The sequence below is a fragment of the Sander lucioperca genome, chromosome 15, assembly GCF_008315115.2.
Source record: "Sander lucioperca isolate FBNREF2018 chromosome 15, SLUC_FBN_1.2, whole genome shotgun sequence".
NCBI classification, from domain to species: Eukaryota; Metazoa; Chordata; class Actinopteri; order Perciformes; family Percidae; genus Sander; species Sander lucioperca.
The window spans coordinates 15,975,752-15,997,928 of NC_050187.1; the positions used below are offsets into that span (position 1 = coordinate 15,975,752).

The window sequence follows — 22,177 nt, forward strand, 5'->3', positions numbered from 1 at the left end:
TCATTTTTGACGTTACCTCTTAAAGGCATACTATGCAACTTTTCCAGCTTTGGTCCCCCTACAGATTGTCTCATTGGAACTGCAGCTCGCTGGAAAAGTTGCATAGTATGCCTTTAAATGTACTGGTGTTGGTGGCTGGTTTTGAAAATGTAATCACGTCTGACCTCTGGTTGTTATTGCTTAATATAGAACGCAGAGAGCAGGTGTGTGAAGTGTTTAAGTACTGAGCGGCTTGTGTTGTAAATGTATATCTTTGATCAGACCCCAGAAGCTAAACAAGTCCACATACATGGATCTACTAATATGAGCGGCTTATGGGGTGCACTAGTTGTGGTTCAGTGTGCGCAGTCAAGGTGCTCTCAGTGTTTTTAATGGACAAGTATCCCACTTTGTCTCCATCTTATCTGTCCGCAGTGCTGGGAGACAGGGAACATCTGAGTGCATATACTTACTTGAAGGTGAAAGTATTTTAGTAATTCCAGTATACTGTGACCCATACACACACACACACACACACACACACACACACACACACACACACACACACACACACATTTATAGCTGGAATTGCAATACCGTGAAACCGTGATATTTTTGCTGAAGGTTATCGTACCGTCAGAATCTCATACCGGCCCATGCCTAACACACACATACATACATATACACACACACAACACACACAACACACACAGCACACACACACACAACACACAGCACACAGTTGAAAATCTCTCTCTCTCTCTCTCCCTCTACCGAAACATCATCTCAAATGTTCACATCCAGAAACATCAAAGCAACCATATTTTGTGCTTTTCCTGTAGTATGATAAGTCAGCCTGTAAGCAACCCAATTGTTAGAAAGTGACTGCTAATCCTGGTTTAGGTGTGGGGCCATGTCTGATTGACAGAGCAGCAGCAGAGGCTGCTTCCTCCAGCGTACACAGCAAGTTTCACATGATAGCTCGACCGTCTTGCACCACACGGTGTGTTTGAATTGCAGCAAAAAAGAATTTGCCCTGGCCTGTGATGGGAATAGAAAATAAAACTACCACTTTCACGCCTCATTATTTTAAGCCTCTTTTTAGCTCGTTGTATCGTACTGTAGTTCCTAATGGTGGCTGTTGTGAAAATAGCATGAGGTTTGCTATTTTCCATTCGTATTGTGATTATCCCAAACACTTTGTTTGCACTTTGCGCTAACGATGATGCTCCTCAACTTGTTATTTTTTCTCTCTTTTCTTCAGCAGGAGGTACTGTGTGCTCCTTTCACCCGTCAGACTGTCAGGAGAGCACATGGCTTACGGTCTGCAGCCCACTCCACACTCTTCACCCAGCCTCCCACTGCCCTGTCTCCACAGGTTAGTGTGTGTCTGCATGCATGTATTAAAAAAGGAATTGGAACAAATCCATATTCATTAGAGCTAGTTGTGTGAATGTGTATGGCTCACTGATGTGGACAGCACTTCAATCCAGAGCTTATATTGACAGCAGCTAACATCAGCACCGTCAGCACTATCTGACACCTTCATCAGATTTTAAAGTCATTTAGAATAGGGAAATTGGCAGTTAATGTAACCTGCGTCATTCTGCCCACTATGAATTTCAGTAGCAATGGATAGTTTTATTCCCTTGTGACCTTTTAGATGCTGAAAGAATGAAACTCAAAATATTTTCTGCTGGCAGCCTCAGTCTAGATGCATTTTTGGATTGATATCAACTACTAAAAACACCTGTCATCAAAATCCCAGTAATCCTTCGCCACCTGTTTTGACAAGAGTTATCTGTTGTATATTATTGTCAGTTTACCGGTGATTAGCATGAAGGCCTATTTAGGGGAGAATCCTTTTGAAGGTAGGTGAGGTTGCTGGACAGCAGCCTTTTGATAAAGCCATTAATGGAAGATATTTATTCAAATGTATTTTAAATCCCACTGTTCAAAGCAGCCTCTCCACCGGGGGGGTCAGTACTTTGATTCAGTATTGACATGAAGCAGCATGTGCTGCCATATGAAGCCAGCTTCCCATCAAATCTTAATATGGCCTGAAAATCAACACTTTGGCAAGTATGTATTTGGATTATAAACACCAGCAAGTTTAGCAAATGCAATGTGCCATGTAACAGTGGAGAACAAGCTGTTTCAGTGACATATGGCAGTGGTATGAAAGCAAACTTGTCAAAAGCGTTCCACCAGGTCAAGTTTATTGTATTGTTATTATTTTTTAAATCAGCACAGTCGAGTCGGATAAATTATAATCAAATACTAAGCTGACATGCAGATGTTTATTACACCTGCCACTGTCTGGTACTTATGGGGCTTTCTGACACAATAATGGATGCGTCTGGGTTTTTTCGTGCGTGTCTCTTTCAGGGCCCAGTAGCGTGACATCAATGCCAAATTAATTTCTTCCTCAGTTATACATTTGATTGACTATTGCCATCTGTTTTTGAATCACATGGTGGTGCAATCCAGCAAGCGTTTGATTTGTCTTATTGGCCTTTTTCTGCAGTGTTGTGTTGCAGTAATGGAGTTGCAACAAATTGTTGAAAGTACTGTACTTTCCACATAGCTAGTGTCAGTGTAGTTTGAAGGTTTGTGTAGTACACAACGGATGAAAAAGAACACTAATATTGACAAGTCATACATTTTATATATCTCACCCTGGAATCAACAGTACTTAAATAAGTTTAAGTAAAAGTGACATTCTTAGCCTAAACAATACAATAGATTTTTCTTAATAACTAATTACGAATTGTATGCTTAATTCAATTGTAATTGACTTTCCTATAGTTCATTTCTGACCTTGGAAACAGCAGCTGACAAGGTCCATTTAGTATCCTCTCCTGGGGCTTTTGATCACATCACATCATCTTCATCAGCAGATGAGCAACTTTCTTTTGAGGATTCAAAGACTAACTCGTCACATACTCATATTTCCACTACATGCAGTTAAATCCAGGTGTGGCGTACTCTAGAGCATGTGTTAATAAGCTAATGGGCAACAATCAATTAGAATAATAGTAAAAAATAAGGATTAGAAAAAAGATAATGAATGCAAGTTATAAATATATGTAATGTATGTATTAAATTTTTTAAAGTTCATATTTTCAGTATAAGAAAAATGTACTTATGTCACATTTGTCAGCAGCTTATATATAAAGTATTTATATTTTCTTATTTGTAGAAAATGTCCTCTTTTTCTGAGCACTTAAAGGAGCTGTCCCCATGTTGCCTTAAAAGTTTAGTTTTAAGGATTATTTTAAATGTACCTCTGGGTCAGATTTCTTTTTTTTAACTACTTTTTCCATGGTTAAAAATGCTCATTGTTGGCTGGTTGGCTCAGTTGGTAGAGCGGGTGCACATATGCAGAGGTTTGTTCCTCGACGCAGAAGGTCCAGGTTTCGAGTCTGACCTGTGATGGTTTTCCTGCATGTCTTCCCCCTCTCTCTCCCCTTTCATATCTCAGCTTTCCTATCCAATAAAGGCAGAAATGCCCCCCCCCCCCAAAAAAAGGAATGAGCATTGAAATTCAAGTTTTAAGCCAAGGCGAACATGAAGTCCTTGAAGTGCTCAGAAAAAAAAATGGATATTTGAACATCTACGATTCTATGACAACTGTGACAACTCTCACCTGCTAAAGATAATGATGTGATATGACCCACTGACTGAACCTCAGGTTGAGATTGTTTTATCAACTATTATTAGGGGTATACTTAAAGTGAGTGTGCACATGCAGAGTCTGCATGTATTTATGTGTACTTGTGAATTTACTTGGTTCCTACATGATATCACTTGAGGTTAAGTACAACACTGTCGCACTGTTCTCAGCACAAGGTGTCATATAAGTGACCTTACAATAGAACACGACGACCAGTCACAAGATCTAGCAGAAGAACGTCGGCGCTGCCACTTTGTCCTTTGCCTCTTCTCCAACTTGGCTTGGTCAGACTATTACTCTTTGTACTTGGTATTCCTGTGAGTAAGGTCCAGCTAGAATCCAATAAAGCAGACGCATTATGTTAAAAAGATCAGGCCAAGGTTAAGTGTGTATATTTTTCACCAGGAAATGCGCTTGGCCCACCAACAAGCTTGCACGGGATGAAAATTTTATGATGAGAACAGGATATTTGTTCCTTGAGTGCTTGTAATCCTTCAGCTGTGGATAGCAGTGCATTAGCTCATCTCATTTTCTTTCTTTCTCTCTCTCTCTCTCTCTCTCTCTCTCTCACTGTGTTCAGTGTGCTTTGTTTGTGTTGGTGAAGTATGTCATTCAGCTACATGAAATGGAGAAGGCAGGCATGGGTTTGCACAGAGTGGGGGGTGGTTGTACAAAGAAAAATGAGCAGCGGCTTCCCTCGGACCGTGTTTACATTTTACTGCAGCAGGCCACTCGGCATTAGGGGGGGGTGGGGGGGGAGGTTAGTGAATGAGAACAGAGGAAATGAATACATTACGTACGCTGCTGGTAAGTCAAAACATCAGCTGTGGGTTCTCCAAGCAAGGCCTTGTTCACAACGGGGTGAAACAACAGAGCCAACTGGGAGCTAGTCGATAGTCCCGAGTGTCCCTCTCCCTGCCACATAGCCTCCAGAGGGAGAGCTGTTTGTTCAGAGGGCATGGAGAGAGGAGACACGGGAGTCTCAGCAGGGAGTGTTTGCCTTGCCAGGGCTTGTTGTCTCTGCTAGGTATGGCTGAGGATGATATTGTCATTACTGCAGTAGAAGAAGGGTACATCAGCAAAACCGTGACACCGTGCAGAATCTCTAGTAGAATGAAAATCAGGTTGCATAAACTTGTTAGCCTTGCAAACATTGTCTCTAACCATGACTGCTGCGGCGTCCTGCATTGTTTGACACACTTTTTTTCTTTTTTTTTCTTTTCATTGACATCCCTCTGCCTTGCTCCTGCATTGCTGCAGTACAGGCACTTGTCTTGGCTAAGCCAGTGCTCCCTCCCTCCCTTCCCTCCTCCCTCTATTGCTCCTATTGCATCAATCAGTTTAGCTGCAGCTTCCCATGAGGCATGAAGGGTCACGGCCACACACACACACACACACACACACACACACACACACACACACACACACACACACACACACACACACAGCCATTCTCAGCAGCACTATTCATGCATGGACCTCTCGACCCATCTGCGACTCAGCCCCTGCAGATGGGAGACGAGGCAATTTGGAGAAGTTGTCAAATGTCACACTGACACATGAAAGGAGAAATCTGAAATGAGGAGGAAACAAGTTGTTGGTTCCTCATTGGAAACCAGCCTGTCCATGTTACGCAATGTGTAATAGTACGCAAGAATACTTTACAGGGCACATTGGTGGATGGATTTAAGATAAAATAGACAGAGAACATGAGTAGTATAAGAGTAGGGCAGGGCAGGTGGTGTCCCATTTGACAGGTACCTTGAACCTATTTCCTGACTCATGTCTTCACCAAGCCATGTCAAAAGGATCTCTCCTCCTGAGGAAGAATCTGCCCTGTCTTTCAATGTTCCTCCTGAAGGCAGAGAAGACATTGATCAGTGAAACAAAAAAACATGGTTCAGTCATCTCAAAAGTAAATTGCTCTTTTCTCTCTCTTTGTAAGGTGATTTTGTCATTAATCTACACTGACTTGGGCATTCACACATTTTCCAATCTCTGACAGGTGGGTGTAGTTTAATAGCAGAATGACCTGTGTTACGCAGAGAGCTCAATGTGCAGACTTGCATCTGTGTGTGGGGAGAAGTTGGGAAATGGCCAAGTACTAAAAAACAATGTCTGCTGTTTTCTCCGGGAGGCAGGTGTGTTATGAAGAGAGCCATGAAAATAGTTTGGGGCTCTATTTAAATGATACATTGAACCGTCCGAGCACAAGTAGCTAACTCTCTTTTCTGTTAACTTGAAAGTTCCCTTTAACTGTTTTTAAAGGGAATTTCTCTGTGTGTGTGTGTGTGTGTGTGTGTGTGTGTGTGTGTGTGTGTGTGTGTGTGTGTGTGTGTGTGTGTTTCCGTTTCCATTGCTTCCTCTCCTTTTTATGGCATCGAGTCAGCAAGAGTTTGTGCCATACCGTCCATTTACTCTGATTGACTATGAACTGTGTGGAGTTGCTAGTCCAAACTTGTAGCTCATCACCCAGCCAGTCGGGGCTAGAAAGCGATTTTGTTTGAATGTTGTCACAATGTATTTGCGGTCAACGCTCATTTTAAACCTGCCTTATTTTAAGTTGTTTAAGTCACCAAGGCGATTTGGAGGAAAAAACGTGTAAAAAAAGTATATGGTGGTTCATATAGCCACTCTAAACAATCATTTTTCTTTTATAGGGTCATATAACGCCATGCCTTTTCTCAGTTTTTATTCATTTAGACTAAGTGAACCAAAGGTTTCATTTCACCTGTGAGAGGAAGCGCAGGAGTAGAGTGCGAAATGTGAGTGAGAGATACTCCGTGTGCAATTTGAGTCAAAAACATACTTTTTCCCTGAGTCAATTTCTTAACACACAGACATGATTCACATCTTTTAAGATTCTGTATGACTTACACTTCCCGAGGTTATCATTATTTCCATCTATTGCGAATAAATGTGCATAAATCTGCTTAGAAATGGTACGAGAAAAAAACTCCTTATAACTTCAGAACTTGCCTGAGAATCATCACGTTTTTATGTTTCCTTTTACAAAGTAGTATCAAAGCAATCCAGTGATAGCTGTCTGTATATCCATAGGTAGATTGTAAAGAGGAACTGCTATTAGCTAATTCTGATATTCCTGCAATACTTAACACTTCTCTTTCCATTCAAACGGGGCGCGGTTGTCTTGTTTTTGAACGAACAGTCGCGGCCGTCAAACACACCTAAACCACGCCCGTAACTGCCAGTAGCTCCTCACCAGTCTATTATCAGTTTGGTTAGCTGGTAGTTCAGACACAAACTCATTACCTGAAGCCTGACAAGATGGATTTTCGTGTGATATGTGATGTCGCGTTTCTCGCGTGATCTCGTGGTATTGCAAGAATTCAGCTGCTGTCCAAGGTAACTTTCTCTGGGCTTAGCTGCACCTTTTGAAGGAGACTGTTGACCTAAATTATTATTACCGTGCCCTATCGCACACAAACACACCTCCACCTTACAACACACCCTCAATCACTTCCTCTGAGTTGCAAAACACTTTCTTTCCCTTCCCTAATCCCAGAAATGTTTTAATCAGAAACCTAGCCTAAACCCTCTTTGACATGGTTTACAATTAAAAGTGACAGTATAGTAATGTGTCAATCCGTCTAAAAGATTTACCTACAGCCCGCTATGTCTGCTCGCCCTCTCTATCTACTCCTCACTGGCAGTGTTGTATACAATGAATATACAGTAGAGAGCCCATATGTAAAGGGCTGTACAGCTTATCTCAAAGGCTCAAGCTGGGGCAAATAATCAAAGTCCTTCCCTGATTGTTCTGTACAGTCCTGACTCTCCCAGAGAGGCTGGAGGAAGAGTGAGCTTTTATTTTCTTTATCTTTCATGGTTGGATTATTTGCATCTCTCTCTCTCTCTCTCTCTCTCTCTCTCTCTCTCTCTCTCTCTCTCTCTCTCTCTCTCTCTCTCTCTCTCTCTCTCTCTCTCTCTTTCTCTCTATCTCTCTCTCTCTTCCCCCCAACCGGTCGAGGCAGATGGCCCCCTATCTAGAGCCAGGTTCTGTTCAAGGTTTCTGCCTGCTCGCCACTGTCGCACCAAATGCATGCTATTGAGGGAATTGTTGGGCCCCTGTACATTATAGAGTGTGGTCTAGACCTACTCTATCGGTACAGTGTCCTGAGATAACTTCTGTTATATGTTTGGCACTATAAGTAAAATTGAATTGAATTAAATCTCTTGGTTTACAAAATTGAGTTACCGGATGGATTGGATGGAACGCGTTCAATCCTCCATTCACCCTGAACATCTGGAAAGCACTTGAGGACTTGTTTAGCTTCAATTAACTCAGCAGTTAAATACAAGATTACCAAGTCCAATATGATATAATGATCTGTTTTGAGTGGCAATACAAAGTGAGACGAGTCATCGCAGCTGTTAACAGATTTCAAGTGTCAGTTCAGTTGTCAGCTGATATGAACATACAAAACAAAGCCTAAATATTTGCAAACTACTCGTAGTCAGTGGGGTGATGCTGTGTGAAAGAAGTGCAATGAGAAATACTTGTGTCGTTTAGTTTGTTGCCTTCAAATGAAATAGATTATTCCATCATCATGATGGCCAGATACAGGCCGGCTTAGTAAAGCTTAAAACTACCTTTAAGGATGAGATACCATCACTGTGTCTTATTACATTATTGATCTATTTGTGTGTGTCTGTGTATTAGTGCCTTTCACAGATATTGCACGAATAAAATTGCAGCAAAAGGAGATCTATTGAGATTCTTATTTCTGTTTACATTGACAGACAGGGTCTGCAGGGTGAAGGCAGTCCCAATATTGCTAAATATCGGTAAACAAACCAGTGTTGGGATGTAAAGGATGGAGGTGTGAAGAGGATTGTCCCAAGTGAAATACTTCTTGAAGTAAGGTTTCAGTTAAAGACCATCTCTGCTAAAACTTTGTTTTCCGAACACTATAGTCCTTCAAGAAAAAAGTATTTTTTTTAAAGGCTTTTCTATAACAAATTTCTAAACTGAACTTCTCAGTGAATCTCTGTGATTGTTCACAAAATCAATACGAAGAATTTCAAGAAAAATGCAGTGTCTTTTTGGGACATTAACAGACATTTTCCTCTGTTTATCTGTTAGAACAAACCCATTAAACCCTAAAGTTTCATTGATTGTAACCTGCCATCGACTCAGTGCGTCATCATTACTGTGTAAAAGTTAATGTTTGTCTTAAAAGAACAAGCAGGAATTCATGAAAAACTGCTACCTTGCGGAGTGACTTTGTCTTCCCTCGGGTACTCTTACACTTTAATATCGTCAATCTGCGGTGTTCAGTAGGAATGAGGGGTAATCCATTCAGTTAAGCACCTAATTAACCACCAGGTTGTATCCATGATACTTTATAATATAATATAATGGAAAACGATCTCAACAAATTCTAGTATTATGAGATGTTTATTTGCAACCTAACTTTATGATTTATCTTTAGGACGTTTAGTTTTTCATTTTATTTTACTTTACCTAGTCCCTTGTTTTTCTCTCTACTTATATCGTAATAAACAGCATACTACGCACACAGCTGATTTATTGATCATTTTTTTCAATTGCCCACATTTTCTTGGATTAAAGGCTTTATTATATTGTTAAAGGACAAGCCTCATCCCCAATAATCTTCACACAAGCATTTCCTGGCAACCTCCAGAGGTGTGAACTGGAAGCAGGTAATTCCTGTAATGTAAATATGCCAACCAGATACTGATGTAAGCAGCCATGTAGCAGAAATCTGAATATAAATAAAACTTTGCAATCTTTTGACGTAAATTGAAAATAGTCTCATTAGCATGAACACAAATCAGAATATGATATTTTTTAGGGGGCTCCAGTTTACCCGCGTTACTGCCTTAAAAGTGTTATGACTAGATTATCTATGTGTGTGTAAATCGAGACGCTGCTTGAATTTCTGCAAAATGATGAGTCTTCAGAAAACCCTTGGCCTTTTGAATTTGAATTCGAGAAGCTGACGAGACAAGATGACATCTACAGCTGAGCTGATTTTTAGAAAGCAAACAATATTGGCTGCCAATAAGGCAGTGATCACACTAAAGCTGTTAAGCCCCTGGAGGGTAACTTAACATACATAATATTAATATTTGTTACAGAAAAGGAGGATGTTTTGCTTCAAGGTACCTACATTTTTTGAATTATCTCGGAACCGTCCATGGGAAGCTCGTTAGTCCGGAGGCATAGTGATGGGGTGCCCATTCGCCAATATTCAAGCTAGACTGACTCCTGCAGTGACGGAGAGAAGGAAATGGGCAGGAACAATAGCAGTTGGGGTTAGAACGGTGGAGGAGGTCCTTGAGAAAGATGGATTATTAAATCACATTAAAAATAGAAAGAATAGAGGAGGAAAGGCAGCAAAATGAGCAGTATTCTGATGATGAGGATTAAGATATTGTGAATGGGAGCACAAGGACAGAGAGAGATGGTGAAATCGTTTTTGTCAGAGCATTAGGGAGGCTGACTAGCTCATTTTAATTTTAGGCCATGATGTCACTTAGGGGAGATGAAAGGGCAGAGATTAGAGGAAGAGCTAGAGGCGAGATGAAAGAGGAGGGGGACGATCTTTAACAAAGTCGTCGTCAGCCATGCAGTCTGATCTGGAATTAATATCAGCTGACTTGATTAGACACTGCTCAGTTTTTCAGTCCTTTTTCCTGCCCCTTGTGTGGTCCGTGAGTCAGATTTGGTGTGTTGGTCATGGCTCCCAGAGCTCGTGGAGGAAGAGACCATCACATCACACGCAGGCAGGAGGATATGAGATGCCAACCCAGGACCCTTTAAGATCTGAAAGCTGGGCGGTCTGCTTATTTGACTGCTGTGACTTCCATTCCCCCAGCTCTCCAGGTGGGCAGAATGATACATGGTTCACAGACGCTAGCCCACTTTCTGCAAACAGTCCAAAGTCTGTGTGAGAGAGCGGGCCGCTCCACACGCGGCCCCTCGGCACAGGACCTGTGAATATTTGATGCTTGTTGTGAGAATGGCCTGGAGTGAAGCTTTTGCTAGTTGTTATTTACAATCAGACAAATAGGTCCCAACAGAAACAATCCTAGACTTACTGTCTTTCTTAAAATCTCTAAAAATCTCTGAATTCCACCAATAGTCCGCATTATTTACAGTCATTCCAATGCTGACATGATTCAATATTAAGTAGGGCTGTGGTCGAGACAGTTGAACTTTCTGCTGACTTTACACCAGAAAGTGGCACAGCAAAGTTCATCTCTGCGTCCCAGCGAAATATGTAGTGCTAGAAGCCATGGTGATGTAGAGATTGCTCGCTAGGCTAGTTTGTGAACCGCCATAGTTGGTGAGTCAAGCTCTACCAGGCTAGCCTAGAAAATTGGTTCCCAAACTGGGGTACGTGTACTCCCAGGGGTTCGTGAAGTAGGCAGTATGCAAAAAAAAAAAATCATATAAGAGTGCAGGGTTGGGGGGTACGTAGCTGGATGTTGAAAGTCTTAAGGGGTATGGGACTGTAAAAGGTTTGGGAAACACTTAGACCATGTGTCACAATAGCTCTCTGAGCTAGCTTGGTTGCTAATGGGGACTAAAAATGGGGGTTGGTGGTTCGATCCCTGGCCCTGCAGTCCCATGTCCAAGTGTCCTTGGGCAAGACACTCTAGATGGGTAACATTCCTACACATTCCACTCCATGTTCAAACTAGAAGCCACTGCAGTTGCATTTATTATATTCTCTATGAAGGGAAACTTTTTTTCATTATCATTCATGCAGACAGGAAAGGCATAGATGTAAAACACTAACTGACCACCACAGAAACGGGGCTCAGCTTTTGAAATTGTTCAGGCAGATAGTGGTAACCAAAACCAGTTTCCTTGCTGTCAGGTCAAAGGAGCAGCTGTAGACTGCATTGAGGAGGCATATGGCGGTCTTCAGACTCTCCAGGCTTAGCAAATGGTTGAGCAGTGAAAGTGCTTCGTGAAAATTGGCAACAGCTAAATTTGGATCAGTCATGCATATCTTGAGAGAAAATTCCATCCTGACAAATTTATAATTTTTTTCTTTGTCTGTCACGTGGACTTTGTCTTGTCTTGTCTTGTAGCTATAAATAATCATCAGAGTTAGGAAAGATTGAGGCCGTTGTAGCTTTTGCTACAGTAAATGTCCCCACAAGGAGAGCTGTGTATTACTATGCTCTGTATTAGTATGTTGTGCTGCAGCTTCCCCTCAGCTCCTTCAGCAGTGCCTGGTCCAGTCTGTGTCTGAGTGACACTCATTAGCCCAGTTTTAGCTCTGGCATGTCTGTATGCCATATGTCCATGTGGGCCGCAGCAGAGTAAAACTCTGACAGACTCGCTGACACAGGGCTGCGAGTTACAATTCTGTGGATTCAGTTTTCCAGATTCAGCTCTACTGTAGTCCTGTCCATGGATTGATAATCTGGACAGTTTTGGCTGTGCTTTTATAGACTTTGTACCTTTACAGTCCAAGTTGTGTTAATGGCATGTAGGGCCATTGGAAAGACTCCCAGAGAGGAAGAGCACTGTTAAAGTTCCTCAAAAGGAGCATTCCCATGCCACGCTCCATAAATAACAGCTTCAGGAGGAATTCACAGTGGTTTGTGAGACACTGTATGCTGCCCTGGATGTCACCTCACATGCTCTCAGCGAGCGGAGACACAAACATCAATGGGTCATCTCTGCATCAAGGGAATGTTGGTAAAACATGCTTTTTACCATTTATGGTAGCTGCTTTGCTGTCATATTAACTAACAATCACAACTCCCCCAGGCCCTCTTATGGTTTTCAGTATGCAGGGAGAGAATGTATTAATAGTCTTTATATGACAGCAGTTTCCTAAAAATTATATAATCATGCCATCGCTTAAATTGTGAACCCAGACCCAGAATGATCCCCTGATTTATCAAAGTGCCATGTACATTTGACTGTTTTTTTTCTCTTTTGCATCCAGTCTTGTATTCTGACGGTGTGAATCGTTACAGCAGAATGTGTCACCACTGGCCTGCCCTATTAGTCAAACAATACTGCAAATTTCACTTCACCTCATCGCTCAATACAAAGCTTAGAAGAAGAAGACAAGACCAAGAAAAAAACAAAAACACTACCCCCGGTTGAGATTAATAGCCACCTGGCTGCCTTGAAATTTAAATTTGACATTTTCACAAGCTGCATGTTTTGTCTCAGCTGACATTTAATTATTCAGTCACTCAACTTCACAAGTCCAGTGAAAAGCTTTGTGCCATTATCACATTTTTAAGTTTTCTTTCATATTGAAGGTTCCAATGATAGTTATGTTATAATAAGTTAAGTTATAATGATAGAGGTCTGTATATCAATGGGTACACATTGCAAACAGGATCTGCCGGAACAGCCCAAACCCATTGTAAATTACTTAAGACAATTAAGCAATTATTAAACTTATATGTAGATGGGTTAGGGTTATCTATATGGATGTATAGATAAATAGATTTTCTGTCAATTGATAATCGATCAATCAATTAATTAAACATTTTAGCACTACTAAAAATGAATGATGCAGAATATTGAGATTGTTTTAATAACCTGGAATATAAAGCATTATACCTGAATTGTGAACCCAAAACAGAATAAATATATTCATTAACCATGATTAGATGAAAATACAAAGCTTGTGTGTCTGGCTTTTTGCCAAAACATAACTTGTGGGGTTAGATTATGAAAGCAAGGCAAGAGATAAAGCCGCAGAGGGAAAAGTGGAGCATCTTGCACCCTTCAGCATCCCAGATGAAAGATAAATCGGTGATGACCTTGTACTAATGCGTGTGCTCTGAACATGATATTTTATTCAATGTGGGTTCTAATAAAAGTGATCATGAACTTTAATTCCTGAAAGGAAGGTTTTTGCCAGGAATCCTTTGAAAAGTTGTGCTTTGTGTCTTTTTTTTATTGGAAAGGTTATATCCCACACTTAGAAATCATTTTTCAGAGAATTTCCCGAGGCCAAAGTTTTCTATAAACCTCCGTAGAATAGTGCTGTTTCTCCGTCGCCTAAAGCCGCTTCAGCAGGAACAATCGGTGTGGTGGTCACAGAGGACCACTGCGCTGTCTGAGAGAGAACAAATGGGAGGTACATTACTCCTCAATTCAAAACAAGCGTTTTATCTTCCACTATTATTAAAGCAACCAAAAAACAACGGGGAATGTTGTTGCAAAATTTGGCTCTGCTCTCAGAGGTGTGATTGCAAAGAGGATAACTATAATAGTGGATAGCAAGGCTTCTCAGGACGCGAGTGGTGGTGGGAGAAAGAAAGCGAGGTGATAAGAGGTGAACAGTGCTTATTCAGCAGCATTGTTCGGTGAGTATGTATGATGTGATGGAGCTGAAGGGAGCTTTTCACACTCTTGAGGCTTAATCGGGGTTGTTAGATCACCAATCAGACTTAGACTGAGTGAGTGTGCATAGTGCAAGGCATTCCTTAGATGCATGTTTATGAACATCAGTAGGGTCTCACTTACTTTCAAAGGGGAAAACTGCTAAAGCGAGAGGGAGGAAGAAAAAATAAAAGGAGAAGAAGCAAGGAGAAGCTCCTTCATCTTCTCCACCACAGTAGGTGAGGGGCTGAGTGTTGCGTGACCTGCACTGAAATTACCACTGACACAAGCAGTTAGTGCCATCTGGTGTATGAGCAATCAAAGAGGGTATGCAGACTGAACATGCACACACCAGCAGGCATACTGTATAGGTACACATTATGCATGCAAACACCATTTTCAATCCCTGCACCGCTCTGATTTCAAACGGGACTCGAGGAAGTCTGAAAAGGCAGATGCTGCCCCTGCAGCCGGATTGAGTCCTTCGAGGAGCAGAGCTGTGAAGCACAGCCAAGCGCTGGTTGTCTTCTAAGCTCATGGGTTAAAGCCTGCACCGCTGTTTAATAATGCATCAGATTCCAGTGTTGTTGGTCCCAGGGAGGGGTGGAGGGATGGTGTGAGTATGAGGGGCCTTCTGGCCCTTCTGAAGTAGCCCACGTGCCATAGAGATGGATTAATTCACAGCTGAGAGATTTTATCCCATGGATTAAGCAAGCTATGAGCTGGCATTAATTAATCAAAGCATGTCCAGGGTCTGAAAGGCAGTTTATTGAAATGGGATGAAATATTAAGATGGAAATATTTATATCTTGCTGTAACTGGTATGGGGGTTTGATGTTTGATCCTAATCAGGTTTCTACCATCAAGTCTGCATTACAGTAGAGAGGTCAGATTGGTACAGGCCTTTTTGTGGGACGTGCTGTGCTTTGTCGAAGTTTTCCCTCTCCATGTGTGAGCGGAGATTACTTAATACTGTGCCGTTCAAGGATGTGACTGCAGATTTCATATCTGTTAATGGCTTTTACCAGACGAGGAACATAGCGGAGAGAAAAGGCAGTATTTTCTTTCATTACATAAGCTCATCGCCGCTGAGGTGGGAAACTGAGTGATTACTGTCACACTGTACTCACGTCCACTTTCTTCTGTAGCAATTACTGAGTGCCCGCCTTATCTAGGTCTATATGTAATTCTCAGGGAACAGAGAATGTGGGTGTGTGCATTAGGATTGTGAGTGGCTTTGAACGGGCGCAAATGTGCTTTTCAACTTGTTAACCCCACAGTGGGAAAGTGGAGGCTGCAAGGAGCTGAGTGGGCAGGACCTCGTCCCCGGAGCAGAGCAGATGGAGGAGGTGGCACAGGAGTGAGATAGAAAACTGGACACATCAGCCATACTGCACCGCCAAAATATGACCTTTACATATCACCTGTATAACTTACTGTACGTATAAGTTGCGAGTTAGCAGTTTAATACTTTTTCCCTCAGTGTGAGGGGAATTCAGTTTGTCAGTCAACAGAAAATAAATCAATTTGATAATCGATTAATCACTGTTTATTAAAAAAAAAAAAAGGCCAAACATGTTCTGACAATTTGAAGATGTCCCCCTGGGTTCTGGGAAACTGATGGACATTCATACTTTTTTCTGACATTTTACACACTAAACAATTGATCAATTAACAATAGTCTTAACATTAATTGGTTATAAAAAATAATAATTTGCGTCTTGGCAGGAATGAATTAGGAGTGTCCCAGCTAAGATTTACTGTGTTCAGTTCTGAATCGTCAACCTAAAACCCATGTTCAATCGTCAAGACAGACTGCTATTTGAGAAAATGTCTGATTGTGTACTTTTTGTAAGTTGCTTCCTTTGTTTGCGGTAGGATAAAATGAGTTTATACTTCTTCCTACTCCTTTTTCGTTCATGTAATTAAGGAAATTCACTAATGATATTAATTATCTCTTTTCTTTTAACCATTTTTATACATTTTTTGGATATGTTTTTAACAATTGCTGTGGTCTTTTATATGCTAAATTTGACATTCTCTAAATAAATAAATACAAAATACAAAATTTGTTTGTGGTAGTAGTCTGGCTCAACTGGACATTGCTGTCCAGTCATTGCCGCTATCTCCGCTATCTATTTTGCAAAGAGCACCGTCACTGCTTTCGGGGGCGGTTGTGATTGGTTAAAAGGAATATGTGCTGACACAGCGCTACAGTGAGATAGGTCTGTTAATGTAAGATTAGTAAGGTAGTGAAAAGTATACTCACGCTTTAAGTAATAAAATATAAATAATATATAATCATATAATTTAGTTGATATTCAATTATTTCTGTAAAATAAAATACCGCACATCACTGGAAATGAGTTTTCAAAAAGACACAGTCAGCAGTCTCTTAATGTGCTATAAAAGAGTAATAAAGTTAGAAGGATACAAAAAACGTAGACATTACAATAGGACAATAAAGGAGAGCGTCGTCCGCACACATTCCTTCCAGCAGCTGAGATAGTGGACATGGTGTATTTCCAGTTGAGTACCTCATAAATCTCATTCGCATACTCTAACAATCCATATGGAAATAGTAAAGTTGAGTCGGCAGCTTGTCACAGCTGATTATTGGGGATGTACTGTAAATTCTGTTTCTCTAGCTTCAGTTATAGGCACTGAGTTTCTTGTTTTTTAATCAGCTTTTTTGGTACACCTCTTGGATGAAAGTAGGGTGCTGTCTGTCCTGTCCTTCAGACTGGATTCATATTTATCTATCTCAGCATGTATTGTCATCGACATACAGTAACCTCGCACTGCCACCACCTCCACCATGCTCTCCTCTCTCAGCTTCGCCTGTCATTGTAGCATGATGGAGCACCACACCACACCTATCCTTGACCCTAGCCTTTATCAAACCACTGGGCCATTGGGAAATTGATCCCAGCTCCTTTGATTGTAAATCTATTACGTTATGACTTCAACTAGTGAAAGGAATTGAAAAAAACCCATTAAAAGATGATTTAAATACTTGTGTTCAGTGATGCCTAGAATAGTATGTGCACTATTGACATGGTTGAGGTATCCCTGAATGACTTTGTATGACTCTCGTGTTATCTGGCCCTTAGGCGCTGCCCAGGACAGCACATTACCACATAGATGGATGCAGTCATTGTGTAGATAAATGACAGAGGTTTGCACTCCCCCTGAAGGGCACCATGAAATGGGAATTATGTGAGCGACATTATTCCTCAGCGCTGGTGTCTGTTACACACTTACCCACACAGAGACATTTTTTCGCCGTGCTCGGCAACCAGATTTTCCCTGTGGCGTTTCTGGAGATAAAAGGATGTGTTCTAAAGGGAGAGGGGATTTTTAAACAGCTGTGTCATTTTGTGTTCAGATCCAGTCATAACAACAAAGCTAAAAGAAGCAGCACTCCATATATGTACAGTAATGCTTTGACAACCATGGGTACTTATACCCCAGGGGACACTTCTGCAGTTTGTCGTGTGGCAATAAAAAGTATTAATTGGAATGCTGTCCTAATCGCCTTTATATATTATCAGGCACTTCTGTAGTTGCCAAGGGGTACGTGGACATATTGTAGAGAAGCTCAACTAATTTGTAAAAATAGAAATTATGATTTCATCGAAATGTCTAAATTGAGTTAGCTGTAACACCTGAACACGTCATACATTTTATCACTTGCACTGAACTGCTAAAATAATTATAAATAAAAATAATGTCTTTAGTATCTCTTTGGCTGAACAACACTGGCAGTAGTTTCAGTTCACACTCAAAGCGGCTCTGCTAACAGGAGGAGCCTAATAAATCAAATTTCTCCACATACATAATATGGACTGAAATGAGAACAATAATTTCATAATGTTGCTGAAACACATAGGGGAAATATTGATAGTAACCAGAGATGCAGCAGTTTCACTCTCAAATGTGTGCCGATTCCCTCCCCCAGGTTTATACAGTGTGAATGTGTGCTGTGTTTTTTTTATTTTCACTGAAACCTGGCATATCTTTGTTATGGTCATACTGTATGAGGATAATTCATCTTTACTGCAGATCAATATCATACCTCTTATATGTGTTACTACGTTACGTGAGAGCAGGGAAGGACTCGGTATGTAGCACATAGCCTGTGCTACTAAGAAGCCTTATATTGTCCTCGGTGTATCAAAATTATTTTTATCTCCCAAAGTATATACTGTATGATCTACTGGGTCCTTGCTCACTGTGCATTTACTACACTGAAAGCGAGATTTTGAACTGGGGAGAGGTTTTCTTAATTGAAGGGAAATGCACACACGTGGTATGATGAAATGCAGTGGAAGTTAAAGCGCAGTGCAGATGAGATTTGAAAGAAGATCAAAACCAGCACGTCAGGATTCAGTGTGAGAAAGACAGAGATGGAGGGAGGGAGATATGGAGCAAGGGTGAAGGCGAGGGGCAACCCCCCTTTTCTAGACGAGGGATTCCTTTACTGCAGTGATCAGCAGTCCCCCCCTCCCCCCTCTCCCTCCATCCCACCCCCACCCCTCCCAGCACCTTCCTCCGTTTCCCTTCATCCCTCCCTCCCCTCTCTCTTTCTCGCCACCATCTCCACTTCACACACAGAGTACAGTCACGTTTCAGTGGGGAGGGATTGTCTGCTGCAGGGTACAGTGCAGCACATGGTTAGAAATGCAGGCGCACTCGTGACTCACACCATTTTACTCCAGCCTTCATTTATCTCTATCGCTCCCCTGCTGCTGCTCCATTTATCCTCAAATTCTTTTTCCTCCTCCTCCACACCTCTTTTCTCTCTTCCAGCTCATCTGTCCATCTTCCCAGCCATCGTCTATGCCCTTTTCTTTCTTTCTTTCTTTCTCTGCCTCTCTTACTCGTATGACAATGATTCCAAGGTTGCTGTGCTATTGACTGCTGCTACGCTGTTAAATATTTCAGGCAGCGTTTCAGTGGCTGTGTGCCGAGGGAGAGGAGGCGGGGGGGCTTCGCTCAGTTGCCCTGCAACTACTGCTGACAAACAGGCTGGTGAACAGACGGGTGGACACACACACACATACAAACACACACAAAGACACACGCCACCTGCAAACACACAGAGGTACATTCACACGTACATGTCACTCCACAGATGAATATACACACACGCCAGCACCATATTTGCTTATGTGTGCGATGCTGCCCTGTGTCGGGGTGTGTGGGTTGGTGCCACTGATGTTGTGGGTATTTCAGTGAAATCTTTTCTCCTAGCTTCAAGCAGCTGAAATTAATGAATGAGTGAAACAGTGCTGGACTGCTCTCTGCAGACTGTGCAGTTCTTCTGTCATCTTTGGCCTGGTGGTATCAAAAGCAAGAGTTTTACAGTCCTGATGCGTAGACACACACACATGCATACACCCCTCTGATCCCTGTGGTGGTGCTTAGTTTACACTGGAACTGCATCACAGCTGCAGTGGTAGGAGTTACTTTTCAAAGATGCTTTCAGACTTCTTGTTCTTCACTATTCCCTGCATTTGCAAGAAAGTTTTCAGTTTCTGTGGACCCTCACTGAGCCTCTGCATGGTGGATAGTCAGTGTAGCATTGCTCGCCTGGTGAGGAAAATCTCTCTAAAAAAAGAAAATGGAGGCAGCAGTCATAATCCAGAGCTGACAGCAGACTGTTTAGCACCTCATCACTAATTCATGTCAGTCATGGTAAGCTACTGAATATCCTCAACAATTTCCATTGTATCAAGTAGTGACAGGTGGCTAAATGTCATTGTTTGTGTTGATCTTAACATTTATCCCTTCCACATCATCTCTATGGTTTGAAGATGTGATTGGCAGTCTCATCCCCTGATTGACAGCCGGGACATCTAATCAGCAGCGCTTGATTGGCGTCTGTAGATGTCAGGTCGATTCTGAGTTTACAGGAAGTTCCACTGCTGGCCCTGTAAAAAAGTATTTTCAGTTTTGTGGGGATGTGCATGGTTAAGACCAGGATGCATGTACTGTAAGCAGTAAACAAAACTTAAAAAAAGTTCTGAAAGTACTATTGTAATCTGACCCAGACCTATGAAACATGAGCCACTATATTCCACCACCTTCATGCTTTGTCACTGGGCCCTCTTATGAGGCATACAGCGGAATAAAATATATCCTCTGTTGCTGCCTGTATCACAGAGTTAGCCAGGATATCTGTACTGCTGACTGATGATAGAATCTGGCCTCAGCAGTCAAGCCTTGATCTTGCTTCTCTGAAGTCGATCATTTGCTGGCTGCTACTGAAGAATTGCCTTGATGGGTGGATGCTGGGTATCCACGGTGCTCCTGTTTAGCTCAGTGCTACGGATACAGAAAGCATCTGTTTGCAGTGACATCATATACACATCAATGCACACACACATATGCACACCTGTTCTACCTGGAGATATGTTTTCACTTCATAACTGTCAGTATGAAGTCATAAAGAGACGTTGTGAAGAGCTTTGAATTTCTGCTGTTGTGGTCGGGCTCAGTGGCGGTCAGATTGTGTGCATATCGTAAATCAGACATTACCACAGTTGTACACAGAGTGAGTGCATCAGACTGAGGCCTGCTGGGTGCTAAATGCCATGCAGACAGGTCTGTTTGAAAGCCTGTGGTGACGCTTTGCACTCATAGGAGAACATACTGTATAAGCATATCCAGTTGACAGCACACACTTATTATATACACACAAATACTTATGTTGTATTCTAATTCAGCTTTTCCCTTGCTCTAAGGGTTAGGGTTATGGTTGTGGGCTTGTGTTTGGTATTGTGGCAGCATTTATCACAACAGAAAAGAAAGCAATATCTATGTAATCATTTACAGCTTAATTACAGATGATGGTTCATTTTCTGTGGTCCAGATGGTTCATATTACAGCACTACGGTGTCACAAATCGGGACCAGTCGGTAGACAAACAGAGCCTTTTTTGAGGTGCAGTAGAAGCAGATTGTATTTGTGCGTGTGCACATAACTAAAAATAGGGATGTAACGGTATGAAAATTTAACCTCACGGTTATAGTGACCAAAATTATCACGGTTTTTAAAAGTGTGTTTAATATGTTCAGAAAGCACTGATAGGCCTACACAAGCTGAAATAGTTTCAAAAAGTGTAACAGTGTTTATTATATTACAAAAATATAGGCAAAACCTTATCAAAAGTGCAACTTTTAACATCAAATGTCCGGAGCGCTGTCATCTCCTCCTTCCGCCATGATTCCAACTTCAAGAAGTGCAGGTAGGCTACGCAGTGCGCCTGCGCGGCAACTTCAGGAGACTCGGATGAAGCTGGGAAGGATTAAACACACGGTTTCCACACCGTGGTAATCCACCGTAATAATAATTTTTTTTTTTTTCCCACAATATCTTTATTTATTTCCAGACATAATAACATTTACATATAACCACTGAGACTCAAAACTACTGCCCCAAACCTTGCCGAACCCATGTCCATCAAACACTGACCAAGACATAACAACCAAACAACAACACAAATAAATAAATATAAATAACTAAAGAAAAAAGCAACTGAAATACACAATAAAATAATAATACAAATACTACATAAGTAAATAAGAAGGGGGGAATAAGTAAAAAACCAACCGTGCACTGCTCATACTCTCAAGTGTGCACTACACATAAATTAGATAATGGTCATTCAAAACCAGACAAACATTTTTCCCAAATGAACTGCAGGGGGCTACTTATGGGTCGTCCCCAGGTGTTTCCACCAAACGAGACAAGTCTTTATTTGCAAGGAAATTTCTAAAAGGGCCCCAGACGTTATCAAAAATTGGTTGCTTACCCCTGATTGCATACATGATCTTTTCTAAAGGCAGAGTTGCTCTTAATTCTGAAAGCCATTTACCTATCCTTGGTCTATCCACCTCTTTCCAAGCAATTGCAATGACTCTTTTAGCCAACAACAGACCTATATCTAAAAATAATTGATGTTTCTTTCTTATGTTACAGTTAGCTGGGTAGAATCCCAGTAGAATTTTTTTTGGTTCTAAATGTAAATGTATCTCTAATATTTTCTCAATACACTGTCTTCCCAGAATTTCTTTATTTGAGAACACTGCCACAAACAATGGAAAATTGTTCCCTTTTCCTTGTCACATTTAATGCAAACATCCGGTATGGCATTA

The 22,177-nt window shown here is 41.4% G+C and overlaps 1 protein-coding gene across 3 annotated transcripts in view; it reads left to right on the forward strand.

Moving 5' to 3' along the window:
• The window catches only part of mcu (mitochondrial calcium uniporter), a 52,714-nt gene that overhangs the window by 24,537 nt on the left and 6,000 nt on the right, over positions 1-22,177 (forward strand). For 2 of the 3 annotated variants that reach the window (XM_031302385.2, XM_031302401.2), the window contains exon 2: positions 1,244-1,357. In XM_031302385.2, the coding sequence (XP_031158245.1) occupies positions 1,244-1,357 (114 nt within the window). The remainder of the gene's footprint in view (positions 1-1,243; positions 1,358-22,177) is intronic. The other variant, XM_031302395.2, reaches the window with a different exon arrangement.